This window comes from Salmo salar, chromosome 14, assembly GCF_965601325.2.
Source record: "Salmo salar chromosome 14, fSalSal1, whole genome shotgun sequence".
Taxonomy (NCBI): Eukaryota; Metazoa; Chordata; class Actinopteri; order Salmoniformes; family Salmonidae; genus Salmo; species Salmo salar.
The window spans coordinates 26,928,352-26,949,400 of NC_138304.1; the positions used below are offsets into that span (position 1 = coordinate 26,928,352).

The 21,049-nt window shown below is 41.5% G+C and overlaps 1 protein-coding gene across 1 annotated transcript in view; it reads right to left on the reverse strand.

Annotated features, from left to right (window-relative positions):
• LOC106569244 (cadherin-6) overlaps nucleotides 1–21,049 on the reverse strand; it is a 35,721-nt gene that overhangs the window by 5,280 nt on the left and 9,392 nt on the right. Inside the window, exons 2-10 of the mRNA XM_014140425.3 lie at nucleotides 14,891–15,241; nucleotides 8,548–8,842; nucleotides 8,221–8,340; nucleotides 5,735–5,908; nucleotides 2,672–2,859; nucleotides 2,198–2,454; nucleotides 1,318–1,454; nucleotides 1,016–1,137; nucleotides 218–335 (exon numbers count right to left, since the gene is read on the reverse strand). Of these exons, the coding sequence (XP_013995900.1) occupies nucleotides 218–335; nucleotides 1,016–1,137; nucleotides 1,318–1,454; nucleotides 2,198–2,454; nucleotides 2,672–2,859; nucleotides 5,735–5,908; nucleotides 8,221–8,340; nucleotides 8,548–8,842; nucleotides 14,891–15,124 (1,645 nt within the window). The 5' untranslated portion in view covers nucleotides 15,125–15,241. The remainder of the gene's footprint in view (nucleotides 1–217; nucleotides 336–1,015; nucleotides 1,138–1,317; nucleotides 1,455–2,197; nucleotides 2,455–2,671; nucleotides 2,860–5,734; nucleotides 5,909–8,220; nucleotides 8,341–8,547; nucleotides 8,843–14,890; nucleotides 15,242–21,049) is intronic.

Below are 21,049 nucleotides of genomic sequence, written 5' to 3' on the forward strand. Positions count from 1 at the left end.
TCAGGTGTTGACTGTGTATGATAGAGACCCAAACATAATATCAGGTGTTGACTGTGTATGATAGACACCCAAACATAATATCAGGTGTTGACTGTGTATGATAGAGACCCAAACATAATATCAGGTGTTGACTGTGTATGATAGAGACCCAAACATAATATCAGGTGTTGACTGTGTATGATAGAGACCCAAAGAGATCCTACAGTACAGTACTCACCTCCATTGTCTCTGACTGTGAAGTTGCCTCTGTAAGCTCCCTCCGTAGCCAGACTGAAGAAGAACTTGTGTCCACCTGCAGGGTCATCTGCATCCACAGCACTCACCGTCTGGATCTTCTGTTTACAGGATAAACAAACACGGATTCATATTTTAAAATGAATATGTGTGCTGTCAGATAGCAATTCATATAGTAAGGTATTCTTTGGTTTTCCAGGCTTGTGATATTGATGAAAATTGGAGGCTAAACTTGTAGGCTAAGGACCATGCATATAGACATAACAGATTGATATGTTTATTTAAATAATGACAAAAAATAAATAACAATTTTGGAAGATCCATTGTAGATGATTGTATTGACTTCTCTCATGGGACATTGCATGGTAAACAGGAGGGCAGCAAACACAAACACAGAAGAACCAAGGATGGGCCTCTGAATTAATTATGAATAATGACAGAGGGATGAAGGAGGGATAAAAGGAGAAGAAGTAGAGGAATAGACATGTGGTGGGCACCTATTGAAACATGTCCTTGATGTGTGACAGCTACTGTCACCTGCCATGACAGATCATCTCATCAGCTGCCACAGAAAGTAGACCCTGGAGACCAATCACTTCCCCAGAGGAATACAGCACTCATCACAATGCTTTATCCTCATTTGTGGTATTCTTGGGCATAGAGCCTATTGTAGAACCTCTAGATGTCACAATGATATAGAGTAATTATAGCAATGAGAATAATGAATTCATGTCAAACACTATCTATCATGGGACCTAAGTGGAGGATCTGTGTTCCGTACCTGTCCAGCCTTGGTCTTTTCACAAACAAACGTCTCGTAGAAAGAGGCAAATGTTGGTGCGTTGTCGTTGACATCTAGAAGACGGATATAAACAGGCACCCGACTGGTCTGCAGAGGTTTGTCTGTAAAGCAAACATCACATAAAAAACTATTATGAATAATAACTGTAATAAATAACTATATGATTTTTTTTTTTATGTTTCAAAACAGGGCAGAATATAATAATTGAACTCCATAGCCTTTTTAGAATTGTTTGTATTGTGAATTCATGTGCATGATAAAGTTGCCTGAGAAAGACTTACTGAACTCAGTTGCGATAACAGAAATGTTGTGCCAGGCAGCTTCTTCTCGGTCGAGAGGTCTTGTGATGAATATGGACCCATTCCCAGAATGCACGTTAAAAAGCCGGTCCAGATCTGTGCGACGATCAATGGAGTACCTGTACGATAGATACACAAAATGTAAGACAATAATTGAAAGCATGGAGGTTTGTCAAATATTTGAGAGGGTTTACTACAGGCTTTAAAAACAATACACTTCTATTTTCTACCACTCACCAACATCTCCTACTGTACTTGACACCCCCTTTTCACTCAATAAGTTGAATACTTTTTCAGTCCACTCATTCTCTGCCCTCTCTGTATGATAACAGCAGTTGATTCTGAATACTGCACGCCCGGAGGATCTGCCCTAAACAGACAGCGGGACTTATATCACTCTATTTTAATACCTGTACTGGAGAGGGAACAGCTCTGAACAGCGGCACCGATCAGACCAGACCAGACCAGACCAGACCTAACAGTTTCATCATCCAGCAGATTACGCAATGATCCTGTTATTTGTTCATACTAGATGCCCTTTCAGTGTATTTCCATGAGGAGTGGTAATTAAGGGACTTTGGACATGAGAAGAACTCACTAAAAAGAGTGTGCGTGGAGATGGTGCAGAACACACACCTTGTGCTTTGCTTATTATGGACACGGCTTCTTCTAGACTCCCAAATTAATGAGATGACCTATTCAACTCTAATCATTCTACAGTTCCAAAACTACTGTAACATAACCTTTAACATCCATCAAATTACCCATGATACAAATGACTATAACCAATCCATTACCTGTGGGTGGTAGGTAGAAATTAGTGGGCGGGCTAGAGGGAAAGCAAAGCAGTGCTCTAACTAACCTGACAGGGCTGTTGTATCCATCCGGGTCCATGGCCCTGACAGACCCTACTGCAGTACCCATGGCTGCATCCTCCTTCACCTCCATCACGTAGCTGGCTCTCTCAAACAGAGGAGGCTCATCAACATCCTCTATACCGATCCTGACTGTGGCCATGTCCTTGGTGGGTAGGTACCCCAGGAAGCGAGTGTCCAAGGTCTGAGTGTTCTGTACCTGGATCTCCAGTGTGTAGGATCGGGTCTTTTCATAGTCCAATGGCTGCAAGGACAGGGATACAGTGACAATAGAACATGGTAGGGGAGTCATATTCTGCACTGATGCAGTACTGTTATGTTTTGAAGTATGTACTTATCATACAATAACATATACAGTAATAGAGTTTCTGAGGGTCTGATGACCTCAGGTCTACAAAGCAGGCACTATAGTTATGGGTGACTATACAGTAGATGTAATTTACAGAAGTAATGGATGTTACCTTTACAACAGTAATGATGCCTTCCTGTGAGTCTTTGTCTGTGATGACATCGAACATGTCCAAGTCGTCCCCGCCGACAACGTTGTAGAACATCTCTGCATTCTTCCCAAGGTCTTTATCCACTGCTTTGATCCTGCCAACAGGAGTTCCAGCTTTCATGGATTCTGGAACGCTGAACTGATATATGCCTGGAACATGAACATAAACAGACACACATGTAAATCAAGAATGTTCTGTATGAACCTGAGATCTACAGAACTTCATATTGGAATATCGGCAACATTCATCGCGATTTCACACCAATTAAAACCAATTGCCTCCGTAATTATGTTGGTGAGAAGAAGAAAAGTGTGTTAATGAAACAGAACCAGAACCGCTTGACTTTATCCACATTTTGTTGAGTTACAAAGTGGGATTGAAATTGATTTAATTGTCATTTGTTTGTCAACGATCTACACAAAATATTCTATAAAATCAAAGTAAAAATTACTGGAAGTAAAATATTAATGGAAAATAAATAAAAAATTGATTCGAAAAGTATTTAACCCACTGAGTCAATACATGTTAGAATCCCCTTTGGCAGCGATTACAATTGTGTATTTTTCTGGGTAAGTCTCTAAGAGCTTTGCAAACATGGATTGTACAATATTATTATTATTATTATTTTTTAAATTCTTCAAGAACTGCCAAGTTGGTTGTTGATTATTGCTAGACAGCCATTTTCAAGCCTTGCCATACAGTGCATTCGGAAAGTATTCTGACTTCTTGACTTTTTCCACATTTTGTTACGTTACAGCCTTATTCTAAAATTGATAAAATAATTTCCCCCCTCATCAATCTACACACAATACCACATAATGACAAAGCAAAAATAGGTTTTTAGAAATGTTTGCAAAATGATTAACAATAAGAAACAGAAATACCTTATTTACATAAGTATTCAGACCCTTTGCCATGAGACTCAAAATTTAGCTCAGGTGCATCCTGTTTCCATTGATCAACCTTGAGATGTTTCTACAACTTCATTGGAGTCCACCTGTGGTAATTTGAATTGATTGGACATTATTTGGAAAGGCACACACCTGTCTTCTTAGAGCTGGCCGCCCGGCCAAACTGAGCAATCGGGGGAGAAGGGCCATGGTCAGGGAAGTGACCAAGAACCCAATGGTCACTCTGACAGAGCTCTAGAGTTCCTCTGTAGAGATGGGAGAATCTTCCAGAAGGACAACCATCTCTGCAGCACTCCACCAATCAGGCCTTTATGTTAGAGTGGCCAGAAGGAAGCTCAGTAAAAGGCACATGACAGCCCACTTGGAGTTTTCCAAAATAGGACCTAAAGGACTCTGACCAGGTGAAACAAGAATCTCTGGTCTGATGAAACCAAGATTGAACTCTTTGGCCTGAATGCCAAGCGTCACGCCTGGAGGAAACCTGGCACCATCCCTACGGTGAAGCATGGTGGTGGCAGAATCATGCTGTGGGGATGTTTTTCAGCTGCAGGGACTGGGAGTCTAGTCAGGATTGAGGGGGAGGTGAACGGAGCAAAGTACACAGAGATCCTTAATGAGATGCCTGCTCCAGAGCACTCAGGACCTCAGACTGGGGTGAAAGGTCACCTTCCAACAGGACAACAACCCTATGCACACAGCCAAGACAATGCAGGAGTGTTTTTGGGACAAGTTGTTGAATGTCCTTGAGTGGACCAGCCAGAGCCTGGACTTTAACCTGATGGAACATCTCTGGACAGATCTGAAAATAGCTGTGCCAGGACACTCACCATCCAACCAGACAGAGCCCGAGAAGATCTGCAGAGAAGAATGGGAGAAACTCCCCAATTACAGGTGTGCCAAGCTTGTAGCATCATACCCAAGAGGACTCAAGGCTGTAATCGCTACCAAAGGGGCTTCAACAAAGTACTGAGTAAAGGGTCTGAATACTTATACCAATGTGATATTTCAGTTTTTGTTTTTTATAAATTTGACATTTTTTCGAAAAACCTGTTTTAGCTTTGTCATGATGGGGTATTGTGTGTAGATTGACGAGGGAAAAAATATTTTAATCAATTTTAGAATAAGGCTGTAACGTAACTAAATGTGGCAAAAGTCAAGGAGTCTGAATTCTTTCAGAATGCACTGTATATTTTCAATCCAATTTAAGTCAAAACTGTATCTACGCCACTCAAGAACATTCAACGTCATCTTGGTAAGTAACTCCAGTGTATATTTTGCCTTGCACATTAGAATATTGTCCTGCTGAAAGGTGACTTTGGGTTAGTATTGTGAAGTACCAACAATGTTGTTGATCCATCCTCAATTTTCTCTTAACACAGCTATTAAACTCTGTAACTGTTATAAAGTCACCACTGGCCTCATTGTGAAATCCCTGAGCATTTTCGTTCCTCTCCTTCAACTGAGTTAGGAAGGACGCCTGTATTTTTGTAGTGACTGTGTGTTTTGATACACCATCCAAAGTGTAATTAAGAACTTCACCATGCTCAAAGGGATATTCAATGTCTCCTTTTTTTTTTTTACCAATAGCTGCCCTTCTTTGCGAGGCACTGGATAACCTCCCTGGTCTTTGTGGTTGAATCTGTGCTTGGAATTCACTGCTTGACTGAGGGACCTTACAGATAATTGTATGTGTGGGGTACAGAGTTTTGGTAGTCATTCAAAAAACATGTTAAACACCATTATTGCACATAGAGTGAGTCCATGCAACTTACTATATTATGTGACTTGTTAAGCGCATTTTTACTCCAGAACTTAATTCGTTTTTTTTAAATGGAGAAATACTACACCAAACATCTTAGTCAGATGTAAAATTGAGCAACTAAGATCTACTCTGCAAAAGTGTCAAAATGAATGACAGCTTTCTTGAGTTATCTTAGATTAATTCCTTCTATTTTGAGGAAGCGTACAGTGGCTACGGCGTCTCAAAATGGACAAACAGTACTATTGATGCTTTTTTCTCGTTTTTCAAGCAGGACTAGGACTACTATGAATGCCATTACTAATTACTACTTCAAGCACCAGTATAATACCAGTCACTGTACTCAGTACTCACTCTGGGAGAAGCGCGGGGGGTTGTCGTTGACGTCTGTCAGGGTGATATTGACCGTGGTGGTCCCAGTTAAGCCTCCCCTCTGGCCCGCCATGTCCTTGGCCTCAATCACTACCTGGTAGTGCTCCCGCTTCTCCCGGTCCATCTCTCCAGGCCCCAGGGCTGTCCGGATTATGCCTGAGGACAAACCAGAGAAACACAATATTAATGTGTCATATAATATAATGAGATGTATTGTTAATTAGCTAGCTAAGCACGTTTCTCCTTCTCTGGTCCTGTAGGGCTGTAGGGATTGCTCATGGAGCCACCATGTCAAACAGATTTAAGTGATAAGGTATAGTTTGAGAATGACCTAATATACGTAGGTGTCCTTGATTTAACTAATGTATCAGCAAATATTATAGTTATAATTACCAATGGGAGTAATGCAACTAATGTTTATGACTGGTATAAGACAGAAAGAAGCACCTCCTGCAAAGACATGGTCACCACATCAGAAAATAAAAACAGTTTCACATTGCTCATGGTAGGATTTAACAAGAAACATTTACTACTGTATGTACAGTTGAAGTTGTAAGTTTACATACACCTTTGCCAAATACATTTAAACTCAGATTTTCACAATTCCTGACATTTAATCCTAGTAAAAATTTCCTGTTTTAGGTCAGATAGGTTCACCACTTTATTTTAAGAATGTGAAATGTCAGAATAATAGTAGAGAGAATGTTTTATTTCAGTTTTTATTTTTTTCATCACATACCCAGTGGGTCAGATGTTTACATACACTCAATTAGTATTTGGCAGCATTGCCTTTAAATTGTTTAACTTGGGTCAAACGTTTCGGGTAGCCTTCCACAAGCTTCCCACAAAAAGTTGGGTGAATTTTGGCCCATTCCTCCTGACAGAGCTGGTGTAACTGAGTCAGGTTTGCAGGCCTCCTTGCTCGTACACACTTTTTCAGTTGTGCCCACTCATTTTCTATGGGATTGAGGTCAGGGCTTTGTGATGGCCACTCGAATACCTTGACTTTGTGGTACTTAAGCCATTTTGCCACAACTTTGGAAGTATGTTTGGGGTCATTGTCCATTTGGAAGACCCATTTGCGACCAAGCTTTAACTTCCTGACTGTTCTCTTGAGATGTTTCTTCAATATATCCACATAATTTTCCTCCCTCATGATGCCATCTATTTTGTGAAGTGCACCAGTCCCTCCTGCAGCAAAGCACCCACACAACATGATGCTGCCACCCCCGTGCTTCACGGTTGGGATGGTGTTCTTCGGCTTGCAAGCCCCTCCCCCCTTTTCCTCCAAACATAACGATGGTCATTATGGCCAAACAGTTCCATTTTTGTTTAATCAGACCAGAGGACATTTCTCCAAAAAGTACAAACTTTGTCCCCATGTGAAGTTGCAAACAGTGGAGCAGTGTCTTCTTCCTTGCTGAGCAGCCTTTCAGGTTATGTCGATATTGGACTCGTTTTACTGTGGATTTAGATACTTTTGTACGTATTTCCTCCAGCATCTTCACAATGTCCTTTGCGGTTGGTCTGGGATTGATTTGCACTTTTGCACCAAACTACATTCATCTCTAGGAGACAGAACGTGTCTCCTTCCTGAGCGATATGACGGCTGCGTGGTCCCATGGTGTTTATACTTGCATACTATTGTTTGTACAGATGAATGTGGTACCTTCAGGAGTTTGGAAATTGGTCCCAAGGATGAACCAGACTTGTGGAGGTCTACAATTCTTTTTCTGAGATCTTAGCTGATTTCTTTCAATTTTCCCATGATGTCAAGGAAAGAGGCACTGAGTTTGGTAGGCATTGAAACACATCCACAGGTACACCTCCAATTGACTTCAACTGTAACCTAATTATTTTTATGAGACATTGAAAATGGCAACTGACCCAACATCCATCCTACACAATACTGTCTGGCCTGGCCTGGCTTGTTTGAATGGGTTCTATAAACCCTTAGAAACATATTTTTTTTCTCCAAAGTTCGTAGGATTTCATGTCCTCTGGTGTGACGGGGACATCATCGTCCATGTCACATCAGGGATAAACCATATCGCTGTTAAGCCACACAATAATCTGCCAGTTGGAGGCTTTTTTGTTTCCATTTCCCTTTTGTTTAAACACAGAACCAGCAACGGGAGATGTTCCAGAGTGCACATTAGAAATGATTAAATGTTTCAGTCTACTTTGGAAAATGCACAGGGGGCTAAGAGAATAGTAATTGCTCTGGAAGTCTGACTCTGAACATTACATTGCATTACCGTCTCTCTCTTCATTGTAATAATAATTGCTTTGAGGGATTAAACAGCATTGATGCTGTTTCAGACAGACAGACAGACAGACAGACAGACAGACAGACAGACAGACAGACAGACAGACAGACAGACAGACAGACAGACAGACAGACAGACAGACAGACAGACAGACAGACAGACAGACAGGCAGGCAGGCAGGCCGGCAGACAGACGAACCTGTGTCGGGTTCCACAGAGAAGTACGGGTGCCCCTGGCTGATGCTGTATCGTAGTTTAGCGCTGTTCCCGTACATGCTGTCGTCTGCGTCCGTGGCTGTCACCTGGGTGACTGAAGTACCTGAGAATGGAAGATAAAAAAGGCTTTGTTAATCGCTGAGGATGAATACGAACTTACATCCACATGATCAAAACCATACATGGTATTTTACACTTTAGTTCCCATTGACCTTGAAATCGTGCTGATCTTTTATCATCAAAGGGAGTTAAATTGAAGGGTCATGACGTTGAAATGTCGAAAGTCAAATTAAAGTTAAAGAGCACATACCCATATTGGACCTCTCTGGTACACTGACAGTGTAAAGCTCCTTAGTGAATATTGGCTCGTTGTCGTTGATGTCATGGAGTTTAACAATAAACTCTGTCTCAGGCTCCAGTTTCATGCCTGTGTTCTTGTTGACCACGGTGGCTCGGAGGGTATAGAAGGCCTTATCCTCTCTGTCCAGTCTCTTATTGGCATGGAGGTCACCATTGTTTTCATCAATGGTAAATATGTCTCCAGCCCCGTCCCCACTTAGAATGTATTTCAGGGTTCCATCCCCCCTGTCCATATCGGATTGGAGCTGCCACAGAAAATCAAAAAAATTGTCAACATATTTATCTCCTGTGAGAAATGGGGCCTTCAGAGGGATGACAGCAAGGCAAATACTGGATGTATACTGATCTATACATTATATACAAAAGTATGTGGACACCTCTGCAAATGAGTGTATTCGGGAATTTCAGCCACACCCGTTGCTAACAGGCATATAAAATCGAGCACACAGCAATGCAATCTCCATAGACAAACATTGGCAGTAGAATGGCCTTACTGAAGATGTCATTGACTTTCAACATGGCACCGTCATAGGATTCCACAAGTCAGTTTGTCAACTTTCTGCCCTTTCTAGAGTTGCCCCGGTCAACTGTAAGTGGTTATTGTGAAGTGGAAACTTCTAGGAGCAAAAACAGCTCAGCCACGAAGTGGTAGGCCTCTCAAGCTCACAGAACGGGACCACCGAGTGCTGAAGCGCGTAACGCATAAAAATTGTCTGTCCTTGGTTACAACACTCACTACCGAGTTCCAAACTGCCTCTGGAAGCAACGTCAGCATGAGAACTGTTCGTTGGGAGCTTAATGAAATGGGTTTCCATGCCCGAGCAGCCGTATACCACCCTAAGATCACCATGCGCAATGCCAAGCGTTGGCTGGAGTGGTGTAAAGCTTGCAGCCACTGGACTCTGGAGCAGTGGAAACGTGTTCTCTGGAGTGATGAATCACGCTTAACCATCTCACAGTCGGATGGACGAATCTGGTTTTGGCGGATGCCAGGAGAACGCTACCTCCCGAATGCATAATGCCAACTGTAAAGTTTGGTGGAGGAGGACTAATGGTCGGGGGCTGTTTTTCCTTGTTCGGGCTAGGCTCCTTAGTTCCAGTGAAGGGAAACATTAATGCTACAGCATACAATGACATTCTAGATGATTTTGTGCTTCCAACTTCGTGGCAACAGTTTGAGGAAAGCCTTTTCCTGTTTCAGAATGACAATGCCCCCCTGCACAAAGTGAGGTCCATACAGAAATGTTTTGTCGAGATCGGTGTGGAAGAACTTGACTAGCCTGCAGAGAGCCCTGACCTCAACCCCATCTAACACCTTTGGGTTGAATTGAAACACCGTCTGCAGGCCAGGCCTAATCGCCCAACTTCAGTGTCCGACCACACTAATGCTCTTGTGGCTGGATGGAAGCAAGTCCCTGCAGCAATGTTCCATCATCTAGTGGAAAGCCTTCCCAGAAGAGTGGAGGCAGTTATAGCAGCAAAGGGGGGACCAACTCCATATTAATGCCCATGATTTTGGAATCAGATGTTCAACGAGCAGGTGTCCATATACTTTTGGTATGTAGTGTATCTACGATACAATAACTGCGTTCAACAGTCCATTTAGGGATTGGACTAGTATTCCAATGGGGAAATTCCTTATGGGCAATTCCTCAGTTACGCAATTGTACTGAGACCCATTGATTTCATAGTTTAACAAATCATACAACTAACTCTATGCACAAGGATACCTTTTAACAAATTGCACAAACAATTTTACAAAAACACATTTACTGGATGAACTGTGCAGATGCAAAAGTTTGGGTACAGAATGTAGGTAAAATCTCCCTCCTGTTATATGTCCACGTTTTCCAAAAACTCTGCTCTTAAATATCTGCTCTGAATTAAGATTCAAGATGTCAGCTATGACAAGACACATTTACTTTGAAAACATGCCTAAAGGCTCAGTTGGTAGAGCATGGTGTTTGCAACACCAGGGTTGTGGGTTCCATTCCCACGGAGGACCAGTACGGAGAAGAAAAAAAAAAATGTATGAAACGTATTCACTACTGTAAGTCGCTCTGGATAAGAGCGTCTGCTAAATGACTAAAATGTAAAATGTAAAATGTAAGTGGATTTACACTTGGTAACGGAATTTCATCATGGGTCCCTGATCTGTACTACACAGAAATGCATAATTATAGATATTAATATAATTCTCTTCATGGTGATGTATCCTAAATAGGTAGTCAAAGGTATAAATATGCAATATCCTACTTTGCATATTTGGGTATTATTCTACACACGGGCTATTATTTTATTGAGCTCTGCACCAAAACAAGACCAAATGTGGTTGGTCTGGAACGGATCAAATCTGAACCAATCATAGATGTCTATGTTTCAGAAGTTTGGACAACAAAGCACAGCACAGTAGAGTTCAGTAGAGTACAACACAGAACAGTAGAAGAGCAGAGTTCAGTACAGTACAATAGAGTAGAGTAACACTTCAGTATAGTTCAGTAAAGCACATGCGGAGTACTATAGAGTACAGTAATGTAGAGTAGAGTTCAGTACCATACAGTAGAGTACAGTGAAATACAGTACATTATAGTGTACTCAACTCTAGTGTGCTCTACTGTGCACTGTACTGAACTCTACTCTTCTCTACTGTACTGAACTATACTCTACTTTTCTTTACTGTACTGTACTCTACTGTGCTATACTGCACTGTGCTGTCCAAACTTGTGAACCCAACTGTATTTTGTGACTACTATGATTTCCCATTTCCCAAATCAATTGCAGAAATTCCGTTACCAATTTTGTGACAACATTTAGATTTTTAATTACTTAATAATTAATACACAACCTTTATATGAGTAAAAACACTGGAACTAATTGATAGGTCTACCTTTACTTGTTACTTCTGTGTACTTTTAATATCCTCCTCCTTGTGAGGGAGAGAAATAAAAACATATCTTAAAGATATGTGGCTGTTTGGTAACAGAATATCAAGGCACAAGGCAATGTTTCTTCAACTTACAGAAGGCAGAAAAATGTATCCAAAATGAAATATAAGTGTTGATATTAGTTGGTAGGGGCCTATGCTAATTCCATTTTTTTTTAGATGGAAATGGTTGAAAAATAGATAAATGCTCATATGTTTCAAAAAAAAATAGAGACTCTTAGCTTACATTTTACCTCCAATTTGACATGCTCATGAACATCACGTTGGTGCTCATGGGTCCTTTTACATGGAAATGGCCTTATCTAATTTAACTGAGAGGAATGAAAATGGAATTGACCCCTGCTAGCGAAACATCCAATTTACAGTTTGTATTAGATGGGCTGTGAGGTAGAGTGTGAGTGACTGGTACAGTTGAAGTCGGAAGTCGGAAGTTTACATCCACTTAGGTCGGAGTCATTAAAACTCGTTTTTCAACCACTCCACAAATTTCTTGTTAACAAACTATAGTTTTGGCAAGTCAGTTAGGACATCTACTTTGTGCATGACACAAGTAATTTTTCCAACAATTGTTTACAGACAGATTATTTCACTTAAAAATCACTGTATCACAATTCCAGTGGGTCAGAAGTTTACATACACTAAGTTGACTGTGACTTTAAACAGCTTGGAAAATTCCAGAAAATAATGTCATGGCTTTAGAAGCTTCTGATAGCCTAATTGACAACATTTGAGTCAATTGGAAGTGTACCTGTGGATATATTTCAAGGTCTACCTTCAAACTCAGTGCCTCTTTGCTTGACATCATGGGGAAATCAAAAGAAATCAGCCAAGACCTCATAAAAAAAATTGTAGACCTCCACAAGTCTGGTTCATCCTTGGGACCAATTTCCAAATGCCTGAAGGTACCACGTTCATCTGTACAAACAATAGTATGCAAGTATAAACACCATGGGACCACGCAGCCGTCATACCGCCCAGGAAGGAGACGCGTTCTGTCTCCTAGAGATGAACGTAGTTTGGTACGAAAAGTGCAAATCAATCCCAGAACAACAGCAAAGGACATTGTGAAGATGCTGGAGGAAACAGGTACAATATTATCTATATCCACAGTAAAACGAGTCCTGTATCGACATAACCTGAAAGGCTGCTCAGCAAGGAAGAAGCCATTGCTCCAAAACCTCCATAAAAAAGCTAGACTACGGTTTGCAATTGCACATGGGGACAAAGATTGTACTTTTTGAAGAAATGTCCTCTGGTCTGATGAAACAAAAATGGAACTGTTTGGCCATAATGACCATCGTTTCAGTTTGGAGAAAAAAGGGGGAGGCTTGTAAGCCGAAGAACACCATCCCAACCGTGAAGCACGGGGGTGGCAGCATCATGTTGTGGGAGTGATTTGCTGCAGGAGGGAATGGTGCACTTCACAAAATCGATGGCATCATGAGGGAGGAAAATTATGTGGATATATTGAAGCAACATCTCAAGACATCAGTCAAGAAGTTAAAGCTTGGTCGCAAATGGGTCTTCCAAATGGACAATGACCGCAAGCATACTTCCAAAGTTGTGGCAAAATGGCTTAAGGACAACAAAGTCAAGGTATTGGCGTGGCCATCACAAAGCCCTTACCTCAATCCCATAGACAAATTGTGGGCAGAACTGAAAAAGCGTGTGCGAGCAAGGAGGCCTACAAACCTGACTCAGTTACACCAGCTCTGTCAGGAGGAATGGGCCAAAATTCACCCAACTTATTGTGGGAAGCTTGTGGAAGCCTACCCAAAATGTTTGACCCAAGTTAAACAATTTAAAGGCAATGCTACCAAATACTAATTGAGTGATAATGTGATGGGAATGTGATAAAGTGATAAAGTGGTGATCCTAACTGACATAAGACAGGGAATTTTTACTAGGATTATATGTAAGGAATTGTGAAAAACTGAGTTTAAATGTATTTGGCTAAGGTGTATGTAAACTTCTGACTTCAACTGTAGGGGAGGTGACGGGCAGGGCGCTGATGGTCTCTGACAGGTAAGTGACTCATTTCGTCTTTCCATAATATGGGCTTGTTTTGCTGACAAACCACATGGTTTGTAAAGGTTATGGTATTTAGTACAACATACCAATTAATCTGTCAAACAGTATATCTACCTCTCCAAGTACTTTTGTCTATATAGATACACTGCTACAAATTCCAAACAGAGATCCACTAAATGAATCAATTAACATCAGAGTGCACTCTCAATGCCCTCTGATCACTGTCACTGAGAACACACAGTAATCCCTTTCTAGTTAAATGTCAAAGCACAAGACAGTCTCAGAACATGCACACGTGAATGAAACGGGAGTTCACAATGATCGAGGGAAAGAAAGGAGACAGTCTTTGAAAAAGAAGAAAGCCAAGATGGTATAAAAGTCTTGACATGATCAACAATGAATGATTGTAGCCTCCCACAGATGTCTCAGTCATCTAAATCCAACATGTAACACATAATACCTGCAATTCCCCTTTTAGCACATATGTTCCTGCCTCATCTCATCTCTTATTCCCATGCCTCTAAGTAGCCATTATGCAACTCTGAGCAATGGACATAGAATTGGGTTTTATCCTCTACCATGCTCAGCGTGTCCCATCTTCACTACAGCAGACTTATATGCATTTCAACAGTGCTGTTGGTGGTAAATAATGTCCACCTAAACATCTATAACACACAACAAGGCTGTTCAGTCCCATCAGAAAGGACAGAACAGTGAAAAGCACATGTGACAGATAACATCTCATTATATGCATGGCAACACACAGGCAGGCTTGGTGGAGAAAAAAAGAGGGACCTGACAAGGTGAATTATTTTCTACAAGGCATATGGAAATAATCCACTGCACAGCGCTGCTTCACTCCCCAGGGCTCCACAGAGTAACCTAATGCAAGACTGATGGTGGTGGCTCCAGAATGCCTTTCTCTCCCTCTGTCTCTACCCCCCCCCCCACCCCCACCCCTCTCTCTCTTTGCCCTTTTTCTCTCAATCTTTGATTATCTCCCTGCTTCTCTGTGAAGCCGGGTCTCGCTGTGAGAGCCTGGAGGGTTACAGGGTACTACAGGGTACAGGGCCTCAGTAGCTTCAGTTGCTCTCCTCTCTCCAGTCTCTAAAACATGCAGTGTATGTTGTTGTGTTACATCAGAAAATCCCAATCCTGGTGGGGGGATATGATGTGGTCCCACTAGCCAGTGACATTGACATTTGATGCTCTGGGAGATTTCTCAATATTTATATTGTCATTGTGTCAAGGCCAGAAATCAACAATAGCAGAGTGGGGTTTTCCGCACTCACGGCTGCAATAAGACAAAAGGATATACCTTGCCAATGTACTGCTTGTCACTCCCAGTGTACTCCTCCTGTAGAAAGAACTGGTTCCACATCCATCCTCGTTTGAAACGCTTCAGTAGCTTCCCTCCCTTTCCTCCATCTCTGTCCTCCTCCTTCTCTCCTTCCATCTCTCCCATCTCCACCACAATCCTTCTGGTAATAGACATGGTATCCACGTAGAGGGACAGGGACGCCCATAGCAGGACCAGCATGCAAGTCCTCATAGTGGAACTGTGGTGTTTGCACAAAACGCCAAGCCTCTATCTGCCCTGATATTTACGTCCTATAAGGGAGCTGGGCCTCACCCGCATTGTCCTATTCCTTGATGGCTGTGTTGGAACCTGTCAGGGGGAAGAGGAGGAACGATTAGAGGGACACATTTCCGTCTTTTTTGAAAAGTAATGTGTATCATGATCTGAATACAGATAAAACAAACAATACACAAAAACAGACAGACAATTGAATAATGACATGCTATCAACATTAATTTATCTTAATTTAGATAAAAGGAAGAAGAAGAAAAACGTTGGTGTTCAATTAGCCTTTAACTAAAAAAAGGCTAAAAAGGATTTGCACTTAAAACACCAATCAATCAATCAATAGTCCAAATCCACATGAACTGCTCTATTTTAGAGAGCACAGCACTTACAGAGCAATTTGCTCACTTACGGCAATACCCCTTTCCCCATCTAGGATACTCTCAGTCTCTTACAATATACAGTACATTGGTGTTATACAGCCTAATAACATGCCATGCATGTCCTGACCAGATGATGTATAAACCACACACAGACAGAAGCATCAGGCCACCACGTCATTTCCAGCCATCACCAACTTCCCTGCTTCACACAACAAGCCATGCCTCGGCCCCCTTACTACTTATCAAGGAAATTGCCAATGTGATTGCAGTGGAAAGGGGAGGGGTAGTGCACATGTATTTTCGGGCATTTCTCTCCCCCCTCTACAATTTGCGATTTACAGCATCTGTGCTGACATTAAGTGCATGTGTATCTACTCATCATAATAGAAAGCTAAGGGTCAACACTGCTTCACTGATGGTGAGAGGGACGGATGCAGGGGCCATGAATCAGTTAAAAGACATAATTATGATGGGCGAATTGATTCCTGCAATCACGCCGTTGTTTTTCTACTGCTGCCATCTGACCTCTCAACATGTCCTCCATTAGGGCCATTATGCCTGCTTTATGAAATGGACTAATTGAATAAGGTAACAGATACCAAAGCGTATTGATTTGCTGTCAGAATCAGTCAGGTTAAAAGGAACATAGGGGGCTGGGGGCTCTTTGCCTCTTACTATATTTTCAGTTGAGGGGACTAATCCCTTTGTATATCAGTGTGGAAGTGAGGCTTCCCTAGAAGGCAGCAGAGCAGAATGGGGGCTAGCCTAGTGAAACGCATTAGTCAAGGCCCCAGCCTAGCCGGGAGCCATTTCCCTCAGCTCTGTGACCTGTTAAATCCCCTGACAGAGTCTTGCTGGGGGAAGTCACCTGGATCTAGAGTGGTTTTGTTACATACTATGTCAGAGAACACAGACAGCTTCCCATCCATTCCCACTACAAAATGTTTGCTAATTTATTCACAGGTCCTGCAGAGAGACTGGGGTCCATGTAGTGCAGACTGAATACCAACATGTGTGAGACGAATAGGGCTGTTGCGGTGACCGTATTACCGCCACACCGGTGGTCACGAGTCATGAAGGCAGTCAAATTCCACGTGACCGTTTAGTCACGGTAACTAGGCTTCTCCAAGCTCTGATGCCGCTCATGATCATTAGTAGCCTACCAAACTTACTAACTGCCTGGTACTCAGCACTCTACTGTCCCTATAATTACTCTGACATCATTGCAAACGTAATCGAAAATCGAGTCAAACACTTCATGAGAGCCCATGAGCTCATGTTGTGCAACATTTCTATAGGCTATGCAATTGCGTGACAAAACAGAGTGATGGCCTCTATTAAAAAGAGGAGAGTCCCATCAGCTTTCTGTAGGCTAGGCCTACTATATATATTTCTCAACTTTCCTAATATTAAGCACATTGCTTATCTTTACAACAGTAGTGTAGCCTACCTGGCTGGCATAAAAATGAATCATGGGAAAAGCGTCCTCCATTCGCTATTTAAGTGCATATATGTATTTTTCCCGCTACCCCTGTTTTGAGACAGGTCCATTCTAAATCAAAACAAATTTCACAAATATTTGATTTAGTATATGTAAAGACAAGATTAAATCAAGAATAGTCTGATGGGTGACAATATTAGCCTATCACTTATATATTATTATTAATATATATTATATATTATCACTTGTAAATGATGCCCAGCATAAGAAACAGCCTTTTTTTACGACTTTCTCTAATCATAGTCGCACACCTCATGTAGCCTAGCCCATAGGCCTATATGTTTTGATAAGGTGTGTATCACAACTAAAGTGGCCAAATAACTTCTTAAAATTAAGCACATTAATCTGCTTTACCAGGGGTTTAGAGCCTAACTAGCATACATAAGCAGCGTGTGAGTTTCAAGTTTGGGGAAGATCATTTTCACCATAAAAATGCCCCATAAAAAAGCATTACATGCATAATCACTTTTGATAATGGTGTTTTCCCGCTAACGGAACATTCCCGCTTATAGCCTACTGCTGTGTGCGCATTGCTGCGCTTAGAATGTGAATAAAAAGCCTAGTAGTTTATCAACATTTTTAATTCTGATCTGTTGTGTCAGCCAAATTGTGTAAAACATATATATATATATATATATTTTTTTTACGATTGTGGTTGTATTAATTTGGGATCTAGTGCATCCCACAACTGTCCCAGACTATATTTGAAATATTTCTCGCACAGAATAGAATAGGTTGACCTTTGTACTATAGGCTGTCATTGTAAATAAGAATTTGTTCTTAACTGACTTGCCTCACTAAATAAAGGTTAAATATATTTTTTTTAAATCAAATACTACAGGTGATAGTAGATTGACATAGGCTAGTGCTTTTGTTGTTCCTTAGGCCTACTCATCTTGTTGGCTGACGAAAAGTAAATGTGGACAGTTCTTCCAATATCTTCAATATGCACACGGAATTGGATAAGGATGTGCGCAGTTGCGTCCCCGATGTGTCTGTCCTCACTTGTAGACTGTGAGAAAAACCCGAGTGTTTCGGAGTGCGCTGCATGGATTTTTTGGGGGTCCATTACAGCCACAAAGGGGATGAAATTCGAGGAATTATCAAGTGCTTGTCAAATTGTGAATGAGAGATTAAGGATGTGTGTACAGCCTGCGCAAAAAAAACAAAGCAGAGCGCATGCCTTTCAAGCTCCTTTTTTCAAATCATCATTAGAGTCGCATCATGCAGGCCTAAAATGTATTAATAATCAAAACATATAGCCCAATGTTTGTAAAACAACTAAAGTTAGTACCTATTTCTTTGTTAACCGCTCAACACAGAATAACACAGCTATTTATAGTTTATTGAGCTTTGTTCAATTGTATTCTTCATACTATAAAATAATGCCACGGAATTCCAAGCAAATCTTGTCTGCTAAATGAACTAGTGTAGCCCACAGCCATTTAGCATAGCCACACCAGGACCTAACATAAAGACAACTCAGAGTATGCTATTCTGTTCTTCTGAAATACACTACATTTTCTTCATATCATGTTTCTTTAGACCTGTCTAAAATAAATGATGGATTTATTGTGAAGGTGTAGGCTATATTACATGGATTTATTAGACTTTTTAAAATGTAGATGTTCCAAAGGTCTTCATCAGTAGCTTGTAGGCTGTGTGTGGAAGCCAGGAGATGCTAATTGTGTTTATGTTAATTAATGGTAAATTACTGTGAGACCGACAGTTATTTGCTTGACAATCACTGGCTGACGAAACTTCGTGACCGCCACAGCCCTAGAGACGAACGAACAAGGCAGTGGTTAAGACTCACTGGAGCCTACCTCTGGACATTAAAATAACACATTGAAACCATCCAATGGCTGCTAAATAATGAAACATTAAGCTGAATAATCATTCTGTACTCTGAATTTGAATTTGATACATACAATAACGATCCAAATACAGCCTATATACTGTACATTAGCATGTAGATTTTTATTAAATCCATAATACTAAAATCTATCTTCCATTTTGGACAACAAGCCATCTTATGACATTACAACACAAACCAATTTACTAGACCATCTAGCATGACCTTCGGGTGACACGACACTCATTCTCTCACTCTGCTGCCTTTAAAGTCTTGCATTTCATGGCAGAGGAATTTAAAGGGGAGGAGGGCTGTACTTTAAGGCGTCATTATGCTACAGTTCGGCTAGTGGCTAGCCGAACCGAATGAGTGCTCTCATTCTGTCTTAAAAGACCTTCGCTGAAAAAAACGCTAAAGAAAATCAGCAATTGTACTGTTTGTCCATTTTGATACACCGTAGTTAGTATACACATCCTCAAAATAGTCACATCCTCAAAATAATTAATCTAAGATAACTCAATAAATCTGTCATTAATTTTGATGTTTTTGTCGAGGATGTTTGGTGCAGTATTTCTAAATGACTAAATGTGCATGAAAACGAGTCGCCTCTCATTGAATGACAACAAAGACTTTACTGAAGAATCCCTACTGTTGACCAATCACTGACGAAGCGGGGTAGACTTCGGGTTACCAACTTCGGCTTGCCTTAAGAAACATTTTTGTGTGCCCGAACAACCGAAAAAAAAACCTTACCGAAGTCCAAAACAAACAAAAACTTCACAAAATGTCATCATAATATATGCACAAACTCTTCCAAACTGTTTCGGCTGGGAAGCATAAGGACGTCTTTAGGGTGTTGAAGAGTAGTGGGGGCCTCCCTGCGGACAGCCTCAGCCTTAGCCTCAGCGGGCCTGATGAGTCCCACAGGAGCAATTAGAGGTGAAGAAAGGAGAATGTCAGCCCTGGGCTGCTTCTGTGTGAGGAGGGAGAGGGAGAAGGCGGTCGACAGGTACAAGACCTGCTACAACAACAGGGCAGAGCAGCCTCATAAAGGCACCTAATGCCTGCCTGTGTCACAGACACATACACGCTGTCTGCAGACTTCTAATGAATAAAGCATGGAGGTGGAACTATCACCTGTTGACTTTAACTTTGGTACCGTTTTAATATGGTTCCATGTACTGTATTACAAAAATGTATGCGTTTCGTATATTAAAGCAGCAGAGGCTGATATAAAATAATAAACTCAACATTTTGCATTTAGAAGAACACTACAAGTACCCCAGTGCATGTTTTTTCTGTATCTATACTACAGTTTTCAACTCTCTCCCCAAAAAGGGCAAGTCTGGAAGGTAAATTGTATTTAAGTGGTGGATGTTAGGAGGGGGCCTGCTATCAGGTTGCCACCACCCAGAGCGATAGGCAGCCAAACAGTTGACTGTCATTCCCCAGGGACCAATGGGCCGTCGATACCTATTGATCTGTCTGTTTAGGGGGGGGGGACTATAGACTTCAGATGCCATAGTATTTATCACCTTGCTTGGCTCTGTTTGCGACACTCTTTGACTTGTCTGCTCTAGGTGATAAAGATCTAATTTCATGTAACATCTGTTCTTTCTTTGTTTTGTACCATTGAAAACAAAAAAATGTGTGAAATCAAATGATGAATGATAATCTGACATATCTTATTCAGTAAAGACAGACCTCTCCTCTGTATGATCTTACAAAACAATGACTTGAAAACATACACACTACATTTGCATTGACCAGTCTGATTTGAGCTTGTACAACCATTATAGTGCCAATTCTTTGAGTAGAAAAGACTGTCACACAACATGAATGGTAATCCCTATCTCTCCTCTCCTCTCCTCTCCTCTCCTCTCCTCTCCTCTCCTCTCCTCTCCTCTCCTCTCCTCTCCTCTCCTCTCCTCTCCTCTCCTCTCCTCTCCTCTCCTCTCCTCTCCTCTCCTCTCCTCTCCCTCTCCTCTCCTCTCAATTACAAGGGTCCCAGTCCCCCCCTCCACTCCAGCTATAATCTCCCCAGCAACATTTGTGCACTAATCTTAACAGGAAGAGATAATAGATGTTGAGTCCCCTGAATGGGACTGACATGTGCACCAACACAATTACTGTCAGGGAGCGTCGCTGGCGTG